This window comes from Eupeodes corollae, chromosome X, assembly GCF_945859685.1.
Source record: "Eupeodes corollae chromosome X, idEupCoro1.1, whole genome shotgun sequence".
NCBI classification, from domain to species: domain Eukaryota; kingdom Metazoa; phylum Arthropoda; class Insecta; order Diptera; family Syrphidae; genus Eupeodes; species Eupeodes corollae.
In genome coordinates, this window is record NC_079150.1 from 1,196,682 (window position 1) to 1,217,149 (window position 20,468).

Sequence of the window (20,468 nt, forward strand, 5' to 3'; positions counted from 1 at the left end):
ACAAAACGACTCGTCAGCAACATCGGTCTCCAGTGCTAGCCACAATCTTGAGGAAACTGTGACAACAACCGAGAAACAAAATAGCAAAAGACTTCGCACAACCATTTTGCCAGAGCAGTTGAATTTTTTATATGAATGCTACCAAAATGAGTCGAATCCAAGTCGCAAAATGCTAGAGGATATTTCCAAGAAAGTCAATCTTAAGAAACGTGTTGTACAGGTGAGTTTGCTTTCACAAGTTAAAAAAATCTTTCCTGTTTTCATTATTGATTATATATGTTTTTTAATTATTAATTAGCCAATCACTATTCTGCTAATTGAGAAGTTAAAGTATGAATAAACATTTTTCTTTAGTATTCAAAATCTTTCTCTTTAATGTTAGCAGAATAGGGCTAATCGAATTTGCTCTTGTTTTTGATTTAGATTTTTTTTGTTTTTCTTCCTTTTTTTTTGTTTTTAGTAAACATCCTGAAAAGCGTCCCTTACTAGTGCATTTTTGTAGCTCTATAATGTTGCATTGTGTTATTTTGTTGTATTATTGTTCTTCTGTAACTTTTTCGTTTAAACTGTTAACTGTTTATTTACGCTTGCTCAGCATTCATTCGACTAAGCGCCGTATCATCTTTGTTTACAAAAAAAAATCCAAAAAAACAAAAACTATATTTTACAACTCAGGTCTGGTATCAAAACTCGAGAGCTCGCGAACGCAAAGGACAGTTTCGTCAGAACATTCAGATAATAAATAAAAAATGTCCACATTGTGCAGCCATATTTAAAATCAAATCTGCCTTGGAATGGCATCTACAATCCAAGCATGGAGATAAGCAAGCTATAAATGTTGATCAAATTCCTGACTTGAAATTTCCCGACGGTCTACCTAATTTATCCAATTCTACAGCCTATGGAATGAAAGTCGATGAGCAGCACAAGGAACAACTGAAGTTAAAAGAACAACCAAGTTCCGCAACAACGACACCACCACCTCCAATAACATTGTCCTCAGTCAAATGTGCTGCATCGGTTGTTTCTACAACTTCTGGTATTGATTTATCGCCAACAGTTACTTCCGCAGTATCTTCTGCAGCCGCGTCAGCATCTATCCCATCCCTTGTCAAAACAGGAGGAACTACTCCACTTGATTTGAGCAAGACACCTACGTCGCTAGTCAATCACTTGAACAAGTATGAACAAAGTGAGAGCGATATAAGCTTCTCTGACTCCAACAATGATCATGACGAATCAAACGATTTTTTTACGCCATCGTCGTCATTGAATAATGGAAGTCTTGGGAATCTAGTTTCGAATAATAAGGTGAACAATAGTATTAATAACCGACGGCAGTATGATCCTAATTTGATAGACGGCAATAATGTAGCAGCAGGATGTAACTACATCGATAACAACACCATGAGCAACATAAGCGATTACCTGGGCAATGATCGTGAAAATACTAACTCACCAGTTAGCCAAACTTCAAGCAACAATAGTGCTCAACAAAAAAAACGTTTTCGAACACAAATGAGCAACTTGCAGGTCCGCATATTAAAAACATTGTTCCATGACGTCAAGACGCCTTCCATGACAGATTGTTTCAATGTTGGACGAGAAATTGGACTGGGGAAACGTGTCATTCAGGTGAGCATTTGTAATTAAATTTGTGTAATCTCTTTTTTATTGAGGGACTGCAATATAGTCGAAGAGCTTTTTTTCCTTTTCCTTTTAAATATGTAGATATTTTAAATGAATCTTCTAATCAACACAATATTTTTTTCGTATATAATTTTGTAGGTTTGGTTCCAAAATGCAAGAGCCAAAGAGAAAAAATCTCGCAATCAACGATATGTACATGATGAAAATACATTTGAGAACGACAAATCCAATGTTGATTCAACAACATCTAATAATATACCCGAGATGCGTGCATGCACTATTTGTCAATTGCCTAGTGAAAACATTCAAGAGCATGCATTCTCTGCTCAACATATAGGAAGAATTAGAGTGTTGCTCGAAGCTAACAGTAGCAATAAAAATGACGACAATCAGCAACATATTGACAATAGTATGGAACATGAATTCAACGGTATTTATACCAAGCTCTATACACAGCAGCAACATTATCATAATCTTAATCATAAAAACGAAAATATTAATTCGGAAGGAGCCGTTACTAGTCATCATAATAAAGACGACACTGATGATAATTACCATTGTTCAAACATTATTACTAATCCTGATTGTAGTAACATCGATAAGAATTACGACGACTATGATGATGATGATAATGATGACGATGTTGATGATGATGATGATAATGAAAATGATAATGATGATAGCCATCATCATGACCATGATCACCATAATGACGTTGATAAAACAAAAGTTGGCTTAAAAAACGAGGATATGGCCTTGAGTGAAGCTAATAAAGCTGCATTGGCATTGCGAAATTTCAACAAGTTGCAGCAACATTTCGCTGCGGCTACCGATTTTGCTAAACAACAACAACAATATCCACAGCTTCAAAAACAACCGCAGTGTGATACAATATCGTCAGCTTCACCACCATCAATGGAAAATAATTTAATGTTAAAAATTAACACGGACAATCCGTTAGCAGCAAATCATTCAGAAATGTTGCAACAACTGTTTAGCTACAGTCAGATGAGTGGTGAGTTATACATGTAGATTTAAATTGTGGTGAATATTTAATTTTTTTTACACAATTTACATTTTGATCAAGCATAAATTGGAAAAAAAAATCATGCATGAAAAAGTTCATTTTTTATTTTATTAGTTCTTATGTTCCTTTATGAGTTCTTTTGATTAAACACAAACAATAAGAAATTATTATAAGAACATTTTAAGACTTTAAAATTGTTTTGCCATTAAAAATAAGCAGGCATATGTGAAGGGAAGTTAAAGTTAAAAAGTTTGTACAAATAAAAATTACTATAAAAAATAATGTGAATATATTTTAAAGGTTAGACTAATATAAATATTTACCACCGGGCATTCAATGACTACAAAAAAAAAAAACTAAACATACAATTTTGCTATAGGTTGTGCTACATTATTAACTTTCTACTGAGTCTTAAAAGACTCAATGTGAAAGAGAATTGTCTTCAATCTTACTATTTTACCATACAAAAAAAATAAGCAAACAATAACGCAAATAAATATTATATAGAATATAATTATTGATTTGTGTTTATGTATAGATAAATAGATATACACATTCATACATTTGATATAGTTTGATTTAGTTTATAAACAAAACACTGTTCATATTTAAAAAAAATTTAATTTAATAACAAGCATTGAAAATAAAGAAACTAATGTTACTAAGCCTCGCATATAAAAATAAGCAACAAATGAAGATACTATAACATTTGCTACGATATAAAAAATACAAGAATTTATGTTTTATAAATTTCTGAAAATGCTTCCTTTAGTCTTAAGTAAATAAAGTGAAAAAAATTTCGTCTATAATGTATACATTGTTACTTTGAATATTGATTTAATTTTCAACTGTAAAATAAAAGATAATTTAATAGATAAGTTTGTTTATTTTTATTTTTTGGTTTTAACCAGTTTATGTCTTCGGTTGTTTTGAGTCATTTTATTAGTTTAACAAAACAAAAAAACAAATATCAGTGAACATTGTATAAAAAAAATAACACATCTTATAAACAAAAATCTCAATCGAGGACAGCAACTCGGACAAATAAAAAATCTATTCCATTCATGTACCCAATTTAAAAAAAAATATTTTTCAAAAATCAAAATTGAAACCAATATTTTCAACATATATTTTGTACTGTTAATTTTTTTTAAATGAAAATACGAAAAGTATATTTTATTATTTGTATGTTCTTTTTAGATTTTAATTTATGTTTTTTTTGTTTAAAAATAAGCAAACACGGTATAATTTTTTTCTAAATAAATGATAACTTTTATTTATATTAAAAAAAACTGTCTTGTTTTATTTTTCGTTTATTATAATTTTAGCTGTGTTTTTTTTCGTGTTCGTAAATTTATGTTTCATATTTTTTTCTTGTTCATTTTCTCAATGTTAATCAATTTTGTGTTCCAAATTGTATAATATAGCTTTATGTGTCAGACTAAACCGTTTATTTTTCATTTCAGTAATTGGGGGAAAGTGAAACGTAAATGAAGGGTGAAGCGGATAGTTTAAAAATATTATAAACTGGTGAAGGTAAGAATATTTATGTATATATTTTTTTAATACACTGAACATAAATATACGAATGCATGCCTCCCCGTGAATACACACATCATTTTTGTTGATGAGAAATCGTTAAGTTCTAAAAAAAACTTTCTCAAAACAAATACATTGATTTTTTTTCGAAAACTAAGTTACTTTTTTTTAAATATTTAGTACAGAATTTTTGTTTGCAATTGATACAAATGTTTTGTATCAGTTTATCAAAATTAAACTTAATTTGTAATGTAACAGTTTATCCGGATAACTCATGACAAAGGACAACTCATCATGAAAACGAATATTACCAATCATATCTTGTTATGGGTTATCCATTATAATGAGCTATCCAATTTTATGAGTTATTGTGTGTTCAATTGAGACATGACGAGTTGCGTTGACCCAACAAAAATAGCGATCCAATTTTTATAACTAAACAGTTGATTTTGAAGGTTTTGGTTTCATAAAAAAAACAACAATTTTTAAATCATTTTAGAATTCCGATTATAAAAACACAAAACCAACATAAGAAATAAAGAAATAGATAGATAATTTGATTTTTACTTTTTCAGATCATCGAAATTATGACGCACACAAAACTTTGATAGCAAAACTAAACAATAATAAACAATAAACATGAAAAATGTGCGTCACTTTAAAAACTAAAATAACAATTTGAAGGGGAGATGCAATTAATTTCATTTCTCAAAACAGCTGATTCGCATATAAAAAGTTAAAAAAAAAAAACTTAACACAAAACAAAGTTCCTATTTTAAAAAGAAAGAAAAAAAAAAACAAAACAGAAAGAAAAATTAAATGGGAAAGAAATTGATTATACGTTTTCATTATATTATATTTAAAATCAAAAAATCAAATCAATGTCAAACTGTTCCTATATTAAAAACAAAAAAAAATAAAAGATATTAATTTTAAATTTAAAAAAATATATTATAGAAATTTAAGGCAAAAGTTCCTAGGATAAGCGAAAATTTATCGTAAAAATATAAAACAAAAAAACGTATATTATTTTTTTTAAGACAAAAAATTGATTAGATAAAAATACATATTTTCATGGGTGCCAATTTTTGATTGATTTTAATTAACTATTCTAATGATAAAAAAATGAAAGTTTAAGATAAATAAACTAAAAAAATATCTTTGCTTCTTTTAATTTTATTTTGCAAAGAATAAATCGACTGAATTATCTATTCTTAACAATAATGCAGACGTTAAGACTCATAAGAATCATATCTCTGAGAAACCAAATTAAAACAATTCTTCTGATGACAACAAAAATGAAACATAACTCTAAAGCCGAATATAAAACGGATATGGATGAAACTGGAAAAAATAAAATGCTGCTGAGGGAAATAACAATTTAAAATATATATATATACATGATGTATATATAACTTTTAAATAATAACAACTACTGTCTAACGAAAAAAAAATAAAAAAAAAATATTTATGTAAAAGATATTCGACATGATGCATTAAATAGAAATACAACACGCACTCGCGATAAAGCTAGAAACAAAAAAAAAAACTCATGATTATTAAACTTAAACATGCTCTTAAATTTGTAAGTGAAAATTAAAAGGTTCCTATATATTAAATATATAAAATTAAAATTAAATAAATTTAGAAATACTATTTAATAGAAACGAAAAAAAAAGAAAAGAAGACATACATTTTGAACAAAATCAATTCAAATCTAAATAGTATATTAAGGAGAAACTTAGATTACAATACAAGAAAAAAAATATTTAAGCTTAATAAAACAAACTTTACATAATATGTATGCATGTATCATATATTATATAATATACATGCAAAATACAAAAAAAAACAAGCTATGCAATGATTTTGTTTTTAATATGTGTTTTGCTTTTATAGCATTTTTTTCGTTATTACTAAAATTTTAAATATTTACTCAAAATAATACAAAACTTAGAGTTTATTTTTTTATAAACAACGGCGTATTCAATATTTTACTATTAATTTTGTTAAGTTGAATAAAAGAAATTAAATGCTCATGCAATTTTAAATCCTATTAAAATACCTATAAATATGCATGTATCTGAAGAGACATATTTATCTATTGTACTATTTTGTTACTATAATAAATAACAATGATATGCTTGTATTAAAACAAAATTATTGGCGATATATATTCCATTATTGTATTTTCATCTTCAGTTAAATTAAATTTATGTAATTTATTTTTGAGTCTTTTATGCCTTCCAATATAGATTATGTTATTGTTTTTTTTTTAAATGTTTATCTTTTTTTTTAAACATCAACAAAATCTGTGCAATAAATATACGGACATGTATACTTGCTAACATAAAATTGTTCAAATTGTAAACGAAAAACAATTTCACAGCGCAATTTATAATAATTTGTACTATTTAAATCAATTGAATCTGTTCAGATTTGCTTATAAATTTACATTGTTGTCCAGTAAACAAAAAACTAATGCAAATAAAAACTTAAATAAATATTTAAGCAAACTGATTTTTGGCATGACATTTTTTTTTTTTGAAAAATTTTTGTGGCGCATTTTCTGAAGCCAAGTCAAAGAATTCACGAGTTTTTAAAAAACGTATGTTTTTTTAAATAGTATATTTGAGTTAAAGAATCTCAATGAGTAGTTTACAGCCCATCATAACCATAATAAAATGATTACACTTTTATGACAAATTTGTTCATATCTTACAAAGAATCCTCGACAATTTCAATTTGCTTTACTCTCATTTTTGTTTGTGTTATTGTGTTTACTCTTACTGGAATGATAGAAACAATATTTTTTGAAAGGAAATAAACAAATCCTCAAACTAATATCTTGTGGCGCAAGTATACATATAAATGATTATTATAAGGTTAATAATGCGGAGACGGAGTTCTCATTTTTATTACAATATTATTTATTTACTACATTTACGCATATAGTCTATGCTTTAATTTAAGAATTTATTACAAGTAAAAAGCGAATATAAGCAAACAAAAAAGTAACAGTAAATTAACTGAAAATCATAGTTCCTAATTTGTATCACAATACATATATATAATTATATTTATACAAATTATAAATATAGGTATATAGGAGAGATAGACAAAAAGCAAGAATAATAGAAAAAAAAATGTGTATGATTTCTTTTTTTATGTGGAAAAAATAAAATAATTTAACAACAAAATTTTAATGTTTGTTTGTTGGTATTCCATTTCATAGTTGTTTGTCAAGTGAAATTATAATTTAAAAAAAAATCAAAAAGAATTAAAAAAAAACTACATAAGAGTTCCTAAAAACAAAAAATAAAATACGTTATTCAATACAAAATAAATAAAACTAATTGCGTAAGAAAAATACGAACACTATTAACTTATTTAATGGGTTTTAAATTAAAAACAAAAAGATATTCGAATCCTCGCAAAATATGTGAATTAAGCAAACATTTTAATAAAATATTAAAAAAAAAATAAAATTATAAAATAAAACAAATCTGTAAATCATTTTTAAGTTTTCACATTATATTAAATAAAAATTTTAAATAAAATGAATATATATATATATAAGTATACAAAAAAATGTAGTTTTTAGTATACCTTTCTAAATAAAATCTAACAAAATAAATAATACAACAGTTCATTTTTTTTCCACCCGGTTACACTTTTCATTTGAAAACTACCAAATTTGTATCAACAATACTTCATGTTTTTATTAAATCATTAAAAAGTAAAAATAAATAACAAAAAAACAATTATATTGATAAGACAACATATCACAGTATACGTAAATAAAAACAAAAATAAATTGAAACTTTATTCATATAAAAACAAAACTGTTACAAACATTAATGATTTTTTTTGTTTGTTTAGTTGCAATAAAAACCTCATATTCAATTTAAATAAAAAATCACTAAAATGTAAGCTTAGCAAAAAAAAAAACAAATAAATGAAAAAACGTAAGAAGTTCCTATATTCAAAATATTTAAAAATAAAAAGTATGTGCATATTATTAATTAGTGTTTTTATTATATATACATATAAAAGAAAAAAGAATATATTGTCCTTTTTTAACATTTAATTTAGCCTCTTAACCACACTTAACAATAGTGTTTTCATATTTTTTTTTAATTTTTAATAATTTTTTTACAAAAATATGTTCAGAGTTACACCAAAAACATTTTGAATAGGTCTTCCACTTGAAAGGAAATCTTTTAATTTATTGTATAACAAATTAATCTCTTTTTCTCGCAAAACCCTCGCACCATTACAAAACATTTCTTTACTTTTTTACTTTGTGTATGATATATTAAAAAACATATATTTATGACAACACAAAATACTAAATACACCATTAAATGTATTGCCCAACCTCGCGAATCATGTGAAATGACTTAAAATTAAACTTAAATAAAAAAATTACTATAAAATAAAAATAAAAACAAAAAACATGAAAATCATACTATATAAAACTATTAGAAATTATAAGTAATTTATATGTCTATATATATTTATATATAAATTTACCTTTAGAATGTTATATATAAATATATATACAGTATTTTAAAAACAAATAAAAAACATAACTAAGAAGAGCATAATTTGGACAGCAAGAAATTGTATTGTTAAACCAGAAAGAGAATAATAATAATAATATTAATAATAAAGCAAAAGTAAAAAAAAAATAGAAATAGCTTTGTTATTTTTATCATGGTCAAATAAAAGGACAAGTCAATTCAATGGTCAAACGATGGCAAATGTAAGTAAATACACATAAAATATTGTTCTTAAGAAAGATTGTTTGTTGGAGTCTCTACTATCTAGTGTAAGTTAAGATCAAATCTTTGTATATGAAAACCATAGTAGTCTCATGAGCAGAAACTTTTAGCCGCATTATTGGCGCTGACATCGCGAAGGGGAGTAATTCACGGGAGTGAGAGGAAAATATTATTTTCATTCCCATAAGCAGCCAGCAGAGTAAGGGAGAAAATGAATTCACAAGGCGACAAAAAAAGTTATCATATTCTCTTAGATTCCAAACAAAGGCCAAGAAAGTTTTTCTTTGTGTTGTAAAAAAAGGGAAAAAGCTATGTCCATATATCGTGGACATAGCTTGTATAACATTTTGTAGCTGACATCAAGTTAAACTTTTCTGAAAGATTTTTACCTATTAGTATTTGTTTTTAATTTAAGCTGATATTTAATTTGAAGGATTCTGATACATACTTTCGAAAAAAAAGGAAAAAGGACATAGCTTGGATAACATTTTGTAACTGACATCAAGTTAAACTTTTCTGAAAGATTTGTATGGCCTCAAGTACCTATTAATATTTGTTTTTAATTTAAGCTGATATTTAATTGACGGATTCTGATACATACTTTCGAAAAAAAAAGGTAAACATAAGATTCAAAATTTTTCAAAGCTCCAAAAACGGTTAAATGACAAATCATAAGTCATAACTTGCACTTAACTAAATATGAAGATGATATCATTATTAAATTTGAGTATTTTGAGTAATTGTACCTATTGACACAAATACATGTATTGTGAATGCTTCAATTTCAATGGGGATAAACTTTAGAAGGGTTTAACTTATGCAAAAAAAGGTGTTCATTTTTTTTTACATTTTTGTATTAAAAACAATTACATTTTTGGTCTTTGTAGGTCAGAATCAATAACAAATAAAAAACAACTGGAAATTTTGGTGCGGTAAATGTCGACATCGCCAAGGGTATCTGTGTGAAATCCCAGGCTCGGCAAAGTTGTAAATGTTCGCCCTGGAGCTTATTGGCAAAGGTCTTTTTCACTGTCGGTGTCACTATATGCGAGTTAATAAAATACAGAACAAACAAATTACTATTTCAAGAACAAACACAATTAAGAACTGTCGAATCTGAAATATTCACAATAAAGACAATGTTTTGTGAGTTAATTTACAATAGCGTATCGGTCCATCGATTACGTTACACAAAACCAAACTTGAAAACCCATCGAAGCAATCGAAACTATTCGATTCGATTAATGATCGACAACGACGATCGGGGCCTTATATATTTGTATATGGCTATTATTATTTCTAGTCATGTATATACTAGGAAACAAAACAGTAAGGTCCTATTATAAATTTGATGCCATTCCTAAGTTTTAAGATATTCCATTTTTTAGACAATTCCATTTTCACTCTTTGAATCAATTTTTTGGCTATAATATGTAATGCAACTTTGTGATCTCGAATATTTTAAGAATTTGAGGTGTGATAGGGTTATTAGAAAAATCAAATTTAAGTACTATAATTTTGTTCATGAAGTATCGGGTATTTTTTGTATAGATTTAAAACTTCCTTGTAAGATTTAGTAGCTTTTTTTTGTGCCAAAACAAACCTAACAATCATTTTCCAACATAATACGGCTTTTAAACCAATGTTGATTGTTCATGTCATTTCAAAATCTTAATGTCAAAACCCATTTTTTTAAGATTATTGCTTGTTTCATTTCAAATCATTATTTATGGAGATAAATTTAAGAGGTAAGCTTCTGATTAAAGCTTATAGTCTTCGTCATTAAAATTATTAAATATACGAGTTCTGAGAGTGTAACAAACTATAATGTTGTCGTTATTTTGGACCTTGGTTTCAAACACATCAATTATTGTTGGCATGACTGAAAATTGCAGAGAAACAGTATTGGCTCCATACAGACCTCAATATGTGTATGCCGTTTTCTATGTGTTAGCATTGTATTTATATAAAAAAAACTGACAATAATACCCAATAAAAATTAAATTTAATGGGAAATTAAACCAAAACCAAAAAATGGGATTTGCTAGAATATATATACATATATAGACTGACTTTTTAAATAAAGACCCAAACGAAGTTCATGTCATTAGTATAACTGTGAAATAGGCCGGGGTATTCTAAAGTAAAAGTAAGCCTTTATTTACATCGTTGATAACTCAAATATTGTAGATATGAACTTATTGTTTAACAAAATGATTTTAATTAATACGTACGTACATATATCATAAGAACTTACAAATAAAAAATATGTATCAAAATTTTTTCTTGAAATCCGTTTTTTATCGAAAGGTACGTACATAAACCTACTTTATTTAGTGTCCGCCACCTAACGTTTTTTTCCAACCAGTGCTTATTTCGTAAATGGTAACACTTAGCTCATCTTTGATTTGACAGATAATTAGTTTTATCCTTCCGCTGAACAAATATGGTTGTTGGGAAATATTGCCTGCGAACGACTTAGAGAAGATGCCGATTTTGCCAAAAAAATCATCTTTTGAGATGAAGCTCATTTTGATCTTGGTGGGTATATATTGTCGCATTTGGGGCACAGAATACCCGCACGCATACATTTCAAAGCCTATACGCCCAAAATGAGTCACGGTTTGGTGCAGATTTTGGGCCAGAGAGCCATTTTTCAAAAATGAGCAAGGAGTGGCTGTTACAGTCAATGGCGATCGTTATCGGGTCATATTGAACGAATTTTTATTCACAAAAATTGAAGAAGAGGGTATTGGCAACATTTGGTTTCAACAGGGCGGCGCGCGCACAGTGGTTCGGGTTGGAGCGGAAAAAATCTATAAAATCTGAACTATTAAGGAATTTTATTGAAATTTGACACATTATTGACATTTTTATAAAATTTGATTTTATATTTAAATAAAAGATTTATTTCTATTAAAATCTCTTAGGGCATGTCTTAATGCTTCAAATTATCGTTTCGACAATTCTGCTGGCATAAATAATGCAAGAGCCTTATCCGGATCAAATTGTGAGCAGGAAAAGCTATCTGATGTTGCTGCATAGTCTCTTCTTGAGGAAATATATTTCTAATTTTATCCCTCTTATACCTTTTAGCTCGATCACAGCATTCGTCAAAATTCTTTCGTGATCTTCCAATTTCAGTTGACGTTTCGGGCAATACACTTTGGGTTAGTTCTACTTCGAAAACTCCTTCGAGCCAATGAGTGTATTTTTTTTTTCAAAATTACTTTTTTCCTATGAAATGCGTTATATAGACTTAAAAAATAAGACATGAAACGGTTCTTTAATTCTGACAGCACAGTTTCTAAGTTGGGGTATTCCCTTGTATTAAGCTCTATCATATAATTTAAAATATTATAAAACTTTTTATTTTTTTCGTGTGTTGTTTTCAAGAAAATTGAGTTCAAAGTTGAAAAATTTTCCGGGCAGAAATAAATGGTTCCGCAAATATCGAAATTTTATTAATTTTGTTTTATTTTAAAATAGAATTTGACATTTTTTCTTAAAATTATGGGCTTAACCATTTCATTCTGACAATTAATACGAAAGAAATCAAACTTTTTAGTAAACACCACCGTCAAAACGGAGTTTTTTGAAATCCGATTCAGTAAAACATTTTTGATCATAACTTCCACATCTGCCCGTATCTGCAGCTGATTTTTTTTTGTGCTCTAACATGATTGTATGGAGCATATGCTGGCATACTTACTTTCTTGGTATCTTTTGGCGCTCTTTTTTGAAATCCAAAAGCTTAAAAAAACGGTTTCAATAATTGAGTATCGAAGTAGGTGTTTTTTGTATCGATTTGAAATGTTGTTCTATACGATTTGGAAGTTTTTTCATGCCACTCACCAAACAATTATTTTTTTATACAAAATTGTAGCAATGATGATTGTTCATGTTAATTCGAAATCTTGATGATATAACCTTGTTGAGGCAAAGAATTCTTCAGATATTAAAGCCAATTTAAGACTTAATTTCTCAATTTCAAAAAAAGTGGGTCTTAACTTAATTTTTTTTTCCTTGCAACATATAGGAACTATATGGCAAGTTTTGCATTCGTAAAAATGTCGAATAGAGAAGTTGAAAAAAGTGGCTCCCCCGATTCCGTCCGTCTATCTGTCTGTCCTAGCCCCTGCAGCCCAATAAAGATCCAAATGTAAGTTCAAAAGTGGGCCAGATTATACTAAAGGAAAAGAAAGCATTTGCTTATATCCTTGAAACAAAATTTTAGGAATGTAGAGGATCAATTTTTTTAAATTTATTTAGCTAGCTACCTATTACTCTACAAGAATGAAATACATACATATTTACTTGCCTCTAATAGTTCAAGTTATAATTTCTAACTTCCCATAGGAAGTTATTGCAATGGGTCCGATTTGTCAAATTAAAAATTTTGACATTTCTCGATGTTTCAAGGTCCCTAGAGTCGAAATAAACGATTTTTAGAAAGATATCTGTGCGTGCGTGTACGTTCGTACGTCCGTACGTTCGCGACGTTTTTTCGTTGTTCATAGCTCAAGAATCCGAAGAGATATCGACTTTAAATAAATGTTGTTATACAGATAAAAAGGCAGAAAGAGCTCTCAAGAAATATGCGTGGGCGGTTTTGTTACCATAGCAGTTTAAAAAAAGGAACAACTTTTGGTTAACCCTAAATATCTTGAGAACAAAAAACGCTAGAGTCTTCAATTAAATTTTATATTATATATTGTAACGTAATACCACACAAGTTTTTTTTTGAAACAAAAATCCAATTAACGTTTTATTTTTAATAAATCAAACAAAAAACTGAAAAAAAATTTGTCACCTCGAAAACTTTACGAATACAAAATGATTTTATCTTCTTTATCTTTGTGCAACGAATTTAAAATCGAATTGACAGTTTTTGTTATAAAAAATAAAAACCTAAAAAAAACATTACTCAAAGTTGTTAAAAATTAAATTTCTACTCAAATATTTTTTCAAAAATTTGAGATTATGGCTTCCAACTTATTTAGGCATATAAGAAATATTGTTGTCAACAATCGGGAAAATGTTGAGAAAAATCGAACAGACAGTTTTTTTTTACAAAAAATAAAAACCTAAACAAAAATAATTATAAAAGTTGGTAAAAATTGATTTTCGACTCGAATATCTTTTCAAAACTCTGAAATATTGGCTTTAAACTATTAAAAAAAAATTTCAGCAAAATTTTGAGAAAAATTGAATTGACAGTTTTTTTTACAAAAAATAAAAACTTAAAAGAAAATCTAACAAAAGTTGTTAAAAATTGATTTTCGACACAAATATCAACTTACAAGAAATATTGTTCTCAACATTCAGAAAAATTTTGAGAAAAATCGAATTGACAATTTTTTTTACAAAAAATAAAAACCTAAACAAAAAATTTAACAAAAGATGGTAAAAATTTATTTTTGACTCAAATATCTTTTCAAAACTTTGAGATATTGGCTTTAACCTACTTTAATCTTTTAAAAAATATTGTTGTCAACACTCAGTAAAATTTTGAGGAAAATCGAATTGGCATTTTATTTTTACAAAAAATAAAAACCTAACAAAAAAACAATGCTAAAACTTGGTAAAAATTTTCTTGCGACTCAAAAAGCCAAATCTACCAAATCTTTTTATTTTACAGAAAATATTGTTTTCGATATGAAGTAGTTTTTTTTATAAAAATCCAACAGTCCGCTTTTTCATAAAAAAAAAAAATCTGTAAGAAATAGTACGCAAATTTGGTAAAAACTGATGTTTGGTTCTTGTTATCTCTCAAATTAATTTCATTCATCCAATTTGTAAAAATTTAAGAAATGCTAATTAAATTGGTAAAAATTTGTTTTCGACTAAAAATCTATTTAACAAAACTAAATTTTCAAACTAGACTATTTCTGTTTTTTTTCTAAGAAAAATATTGTTTGTAATTTTAAAATTTGTAAGAATAATTCAACAACTTTTTAAACCCAACACGAAAAACTACAAACTTTTAAGCAAGACAAATAGACAGACGGGATGGGAAGTTATCAGTGTCGGTCGCATCCCAGCCTCTTTTTTCTTATCATCTTTGTACCAAAACATATAACCAAACCAAAATACAAGCACAAAGCATATCCCCTTTATATTGAAGGTACCTTGTTGTACTGCGTCTGCTATTTTCAATGGCACAAGATTGTAAATAAAATATTGTTAAGGCGTTAACAATTTACTAGTTACCATTTTTCTAAAGCTTTAAACCTTTCTTTTCGTTTTGCTAATTTCCTTTTATTAAAAAACAATTATCCAAACATGTCTGAAAAGTGAGAGTTCGTGAAAATAAACAAAGCAAATGCACACTTAAACGGACCTATTAATTGGAATTCCCAACTTTTGACTGGACCATTCCATCCACTGCTCTTATAAGAATAATTGCCGAGATGTCAATTGGATTAAGAAAATTGCTAAGGGTTAAAGAAGCCATTCCGTGATTATAACTTTAGGGAATTGTTAAGAGATAGTACGATGTTAAATTTTTTTAAAAATGGCCTCAAGATTTTACTAAATCGTTTAAAATTTTGCCCCAACGTATTTAAAAAATATTTGGTAGACAGTTCGCTGTTTGCTGTTGCTGTTTCCCATTTGCACACATTCGATTCAACTCGAGTTTGACAACTCAACCTGGATCGAAATTCTAACCTATGACTGGATTAATTTTCATTGGAATCATGGAATGTTGCAGGTCTCATCTCCATTTGTTCTAAAACTGCACTTGTGTTTTTGACGTTTGATGATTTAATAGATACGTTTTGAAGATTTAATCGAGGAAAAAAAATATTGTTTTCAATTTATTGTCACTGGTTAATGGAAATGATGCCGAAAAAAGATTTGTAATCCCAAACACATAAAAAAACTCAAAATGAACTCAAGTGGTGTTATTGTACCTGCCTGCTCCTCAGACAAGGAACCGTCACCATCGCTTGGTAAAATAATTATCACAAAAGAAGTAAAGAATGCTATTGACCGGGTAAGGTGGCCAAAAAGACAGAAATTGTTTCCATCTGGGATAGTTTTTTTTCCTCATCCTTATTTTAGGTCCTTAAAACAGACGATCCTATGGACTCGCCAAACTTCAACACGGTTGATTATATTAATCAAATGTTTCCCAATGAGCAGTCCCTGGCAGGCATCGATGATATTATCTCTAAAATGCAATTCGAATGCACTGTCATTGACGAAAATATACGCAGTGTAGTACGTTGCCAAACAAACACCGGCCAAGACGGACGTATTGCTCTAAATGACGCTCAAAAAGTTATAAACAGTTTGTACAACCAGATCATAGACGTAAAGACTCGTGCTGAAAAAACAGAAGAAATGGTCAAGGAAATAACTCGTGATATAAAACAACTGGATTGTGCTAAGAAGAATCTAACTTCCGCCATTACTACACTCAATCATTTGCACATGCTAGTTGGTGGAATCGATAGCTTAAATAAATTGATTGAAAAAAGGTTGTACGGTGAGATACTAAACCCTTTACAAGCCATATCCGAGGTCAATCAACATTTTCAACAATACAGCAACATTCAAGAGATAAAGGTAATAAAACTTAACAAATTTGCTTTTAAGAGAAAAAAAATTCTTTGATTGCAGAATTTGTCGCAAAATGTCGACCAAATTCAAGTACTCCTTGCAAAACAAATAACCGAAGATTTCAAGGAATCCTTCTCGCCAACCCAAAAGAAATCGAGTACTGGTCACCAACGTCTTCCTTTGTCACAATTAACTGACGCGTGCAAAGTTGTCTCCGTCCTAGATTCGCGAGTAAGAAAAGACCTGCTTAAATGGTTTATACAACAGCAGCTTGAGGAGTACTCTCATTTATTCCATGAAAACCAAGACATAGCTTGGTTGGATAAAATTGATAAACGCTATGCATGGCTTAAACGACATTTACTAGATTTTGAGCAGAAATTCGGAGCAATGTTTCCACTAGATTGGGAAGTTTCCGAAAGAATTGCCGTGCAATTTTGTAATATTACTCGAGATGATCTTTCATCTATTATGGCCAAGCGACTGAACGAAATCGATGTCAAGCTTCTATTGTTTGCTATTAATAAGACACAAGCTTTCGAGCAGCTGTTATCGAAGAGATTCACTGGTATTACATTGACGGGTTGTTCTGAAACTAGTTCAACAGTTCTCACAACAGCTAGTGGCAATGTCCAACAACAAGGAATATTTCATGACCTTATAGGGCAATGTTTCAAAGTTCATCTCAATGTTTACATAAATAGTATCGATAGAAATTTGGCTGAGTTGATGGAACGCTTTGTTGAGATGTCCAAAGAGCCCTTACGAGTTCTTGAATCGAAGACAACTGTATTTCCAAGGTTTGTAGATGCATATATTCGAAATTCCTAAATGTCAATGCTTAGCATTTCGCTCGTTTGTTTGTTCCTAGTTCGGGGGATCTTTTTGTGTTTTATAAGAAATGTATGGTTCAATGTACACAACTAAGCAACGATCAACCCATGTACGACTTGGCAATGATATTTAAGAAATACCTACGGGAATATGCGAGTAAAGTTCTCGATGCAAACACACCAAAAATGCAAAGCGTACAAAATTCAATTGGTTAGCTATTTTTGTTTTTAATAATCCCATTGCTAATTTAACTAATTAAATTCAAATCCTCACTTTACAGGAAATTCCATGTCATTATTAACAAAAGATCTTCAAAATCTATCAACTGCTGCCGGCCAAGTGTTTTATAATTTTCTGAAAGAGGGTGAATCTCAAAGATTTACCAAAAATGACTTTGTGAGAATTTGTTGTATTCTAACAACTGCCGAATACTGTCTCGAAACTGTGCAACAACTGGAAGATAAACTCAAAGACAAGGTGACTCCAGCCTATGCGAACAAAATTGACATGTCTGAAGAAAAGGATATATTTCACAGGTCAACTTGATTTTTTACCAATAAGAATTAATTTAATTTAATGTGTTTATTCTTTGTTTTGTAGAACAATATCGAATTGTATTCAATTATTAGTTCAAGATTTGGAAAATGGATGTGAAACGTCACTGACGGTAATGAGTAAAGTAAGTTTAAAATAATTCATAAACTTTTCCGCAATTTGTACATGTAACAGTTTTTGTTTTATTTCTAGGTTCAATGGCAACATATAAACAATGTTGGTGATCAGAGTCCCTTTATAAACACTATAATTGCACACTTTAAACAATCCATTCCGACAATTCGTGATAATTTGGCAACATCACGTAAATATTTTACGCAATTCTGCCACAAATTTGTCAGTTCGTTCATTCCAAAGTTTGTAAATACATTGTATAAGTGTCGCCCTACTAATTCCGATGGATCAAATAATATTTTAGGCTGTGAACAATTGCTACTTGATACACACAGTTTAAAGACTGTTTTACTTGATTTGCCATCGATTGGATCGAGCGTTAATCGTAAAGCACCGACTAGTTACACGAAAGTCGTTATCAAAGACATGAGTAGAGCTGAAATGATTATCAAAGTTGTGATGACTCAAATTCAACCAGCTGCAGCATTCACTGCTCAGGTGTTAAAGCTTTTGCCCGATATAACAATAGCGGAATACCAAAAAATTTTGGATATGAAATCTGTAAAGAGATTAGATCAAATGCAGTTGATCGAAATGTACAAACGTGCTATGCCACAGGTCAATACCGCAGTTGGTACCACTTCGTCTGCTGCTCACCGCACAAACCCTGAAGGTAATGTGGGCCAGGAGCAGGACAATAAATCTACTGGCGGGATAGTTGAAGAAGATAGTGTCGGACAAAGCACAGCAGGCGGCAGTAGTTCTTTAAGCGTTCAAAGTGGGACTCCAAACAAACGGGCGTTTCTCTTTTCCGGGTTCAATAGCAATAGTAGTAATGACAAGAACATAGATCCAAATACAGCTACAGCACCACAATCAACACCAACTTCGTCCGAGCGAGGAAGAATTCGTAAGCTTGAAAGTTTACTTAAAAAGCGTTTGCAGTAAATGTAAATATCATTTTTGTTTGTGGCAATGAAGTAGAAAATTTGATAATAAATAAAACGTCTGAAGACTGAGTCCTAAGTATTTGTGTTAAATCATTTGTTATCGTAATTAAAAATTATAAACAAATAATGGTATGGTCAAATGTGCACCATAATCTTAAAAAACTCTTTGTGTGTTTTTATTGAGTCCATCTTACTTTGAGTGGGCTATTTGATTCAATAAGAGAAAATACATTTCTTATATTTACAAATTTATTCTGCTTTATTCTTTAAATTGCAGCAGAATTTATAGTACTTTTAATGCTTATTAATACAATATTTTATTTAGCTTATAAAAACTTTTTTGATGTTCAAATGGTAGACATGTGCATTCAAGTGGACACAAGCGTCCACAGGTTTTTCTCAAAACCCACCTCTGTCTATCAACTCTTACTCTCACCTCCCCGTGGTGAACATCGGGTGCCTAGTACCTCAACTGGAGATTGGGTTCCAACCCCTGTGGAAAGTTGTTGGGGGCAGCAAACGAGAAAGGGGGGAGGTGTTTCCACCAAGGCACTTCTCCTTATCCAGACGGCAGCGAAGGAATTGCCGAGATGGAGCGGTTTGTGCTGTCGGGTGACTTCCTGGCCACGTAAAAACATCGTAGTTGCGAAGCAACAACAAGCCTTGGATACGGACGGATTTACTGTTTAAACGCAGAAAACAACACCAGCGCTGAGATCAAACGCAGAATAACTGTTGATATGACAAAAGCGGATGAAAGCACCTTGGGTCGCTTCGAGAGAAAAGTTCTTCGTGTGATCTACGGTCCCGTATGTATCGAAGGGGAGTGGAGGAGAAGATGAAACGGCGAGCTGCACAGCGACGTAGACTTATACGGAAGGGTCAAATACCAACGACTAAGATGGCTGTCCCACAGGACAGCGCAGTAGGGGAAGACCGCGGATCAGGTGGCGCGCACAAGTGGAAAGTGACTTCACCCAACTTGGAGCGCGAAACTGGAGACATCTAGCTAGGTACCGAGCTAGATGGAGAAGTTTGTTGGGTGAGGCCATAGTTCACACAGGACTGACCGATCAAAAATCACACAAAGAATTTTGTTTATTTGCGCAGTTTTTCCATTTTCCGGAGGAAAACTCATTTTCCTGAACATTTGATACTTTTATGTTCAAAAGTGAAACGCATCGTTCCACTGTTCCACTGATTTGAGTTCCAATGACAAATTTCTGTCAGTTAACATTTTTCAGCGTATTTCCGTCAGGATTTTTTTTCAATGGCATATTTAATGATCATTATAAATGACATGTCAAAAAATTCCAATGACCGATCTTAATGATATCTATAACTGCCCCTTAAATGTTTTGTTATGTGGTGAAAAACTTTGCGGTCACTTCCTTTAATCACAAGGCTTTGGGAGATATGAGAAAGGCGATAAGTTCATTTGTG

General features: G+C 29.8%; 2 protein-coding genes across 2 annotated transcripts; both read left to right on the forward strand.

The window, feature by feature from the left end:
- The first annotated feature begins 81 nt into the window (after positions 1-81).
- LOC129953430 (homeobox protein 2-like) lies at positions 82-8,932 on the forward strand. The gene is made up of 5 exons (XM_056066665.1): positions 82-220; positions 461-1,635; positions 1,789-2,665; positions 4,144-4,213; positions 4,792-8,932. Exons 2-4 carry the CDS (start codon positions 907-909, stop codon positions 4,158-4,160), a joined length of 1,623 nt encoding a protein of 540 aa, XP_055922640.1. The 5' UTR covers positions 82-220; positions 461-906; the 3' UTR covers positions 4,161-4,213; positions 4,792-8,932.
- Positions 8,933-15,748: 6,816 nt separating this feature from the next.
- Positions 15,749-19,101, forward strand: LOC129953327 (vacuolar protein sorting-associated protein 53 homolog). The gene is made up of 7 exons (XM_056066422.1): positions 15,749-16,003; positions 16,072-16,578; positions 16,633-17,372; positions 17,444-17,616; positions 17,687-17,942; positions 18,007-18,085; positions 18,154-19,101. The coding sequence occupies exons 1-7, from the start codon at positions 15,896-15,898 to the stop codon at positions 19,021-19,023; spliced, it is 2,733 nt and encodes a 910-aa protein (XP_055922397.1). The 5' UTR covers positions 15,749-15,895; the 3' UTR covers positions 19,024-19,101.
- The last annotated feature ends 1,367 nt before the right edge of the window (positions 19,102-20,468 follow it).

What these genes read in the sequence shown, in the direction of transcription:
- LOC129953430 (XM_056066665.1), top strand. Translation starts at nt 907, where the DNA reads ATGAAAGTCGATGAGCAGCACAAGGAACAACTGAAGTTAAAAGAACAA. An exon ending in TGGGGAAACGTGTCATTCAG is followed by an intron (nt 1,636 to 1,788) that starts GTGAGCATTTGT and finishes ATAATTTTGTAG; the next exon opens with GTTTGGTTCCAAAATGCAAG.
- LOC129953327 (XM_056066422.1), top strand. Translation starts at nt 15,896, where the DNA reads ATGAACTCAAGTGGTGTTATTGTACCTGCCTGCTCCTCAGACAAGGAA. An exon ending in AAGACAACTGTATTTCCAAG is followed by an intron (nt 17,373 to 17,443) that starts GTTTGTAGATGC and finishes GTTTGTTCCTAG; the next exon opens with TTCGGGGGATCTTTTTGTGT. An exon ending in AAGCGTACAAAATTCAATTG is followed by an intron (nt 17,617 to 17,686) that starts GTTAGCTATTTT and finishes CTCACTTTACAG; the next exon opens with GAAATTCCATGTCATTATTA.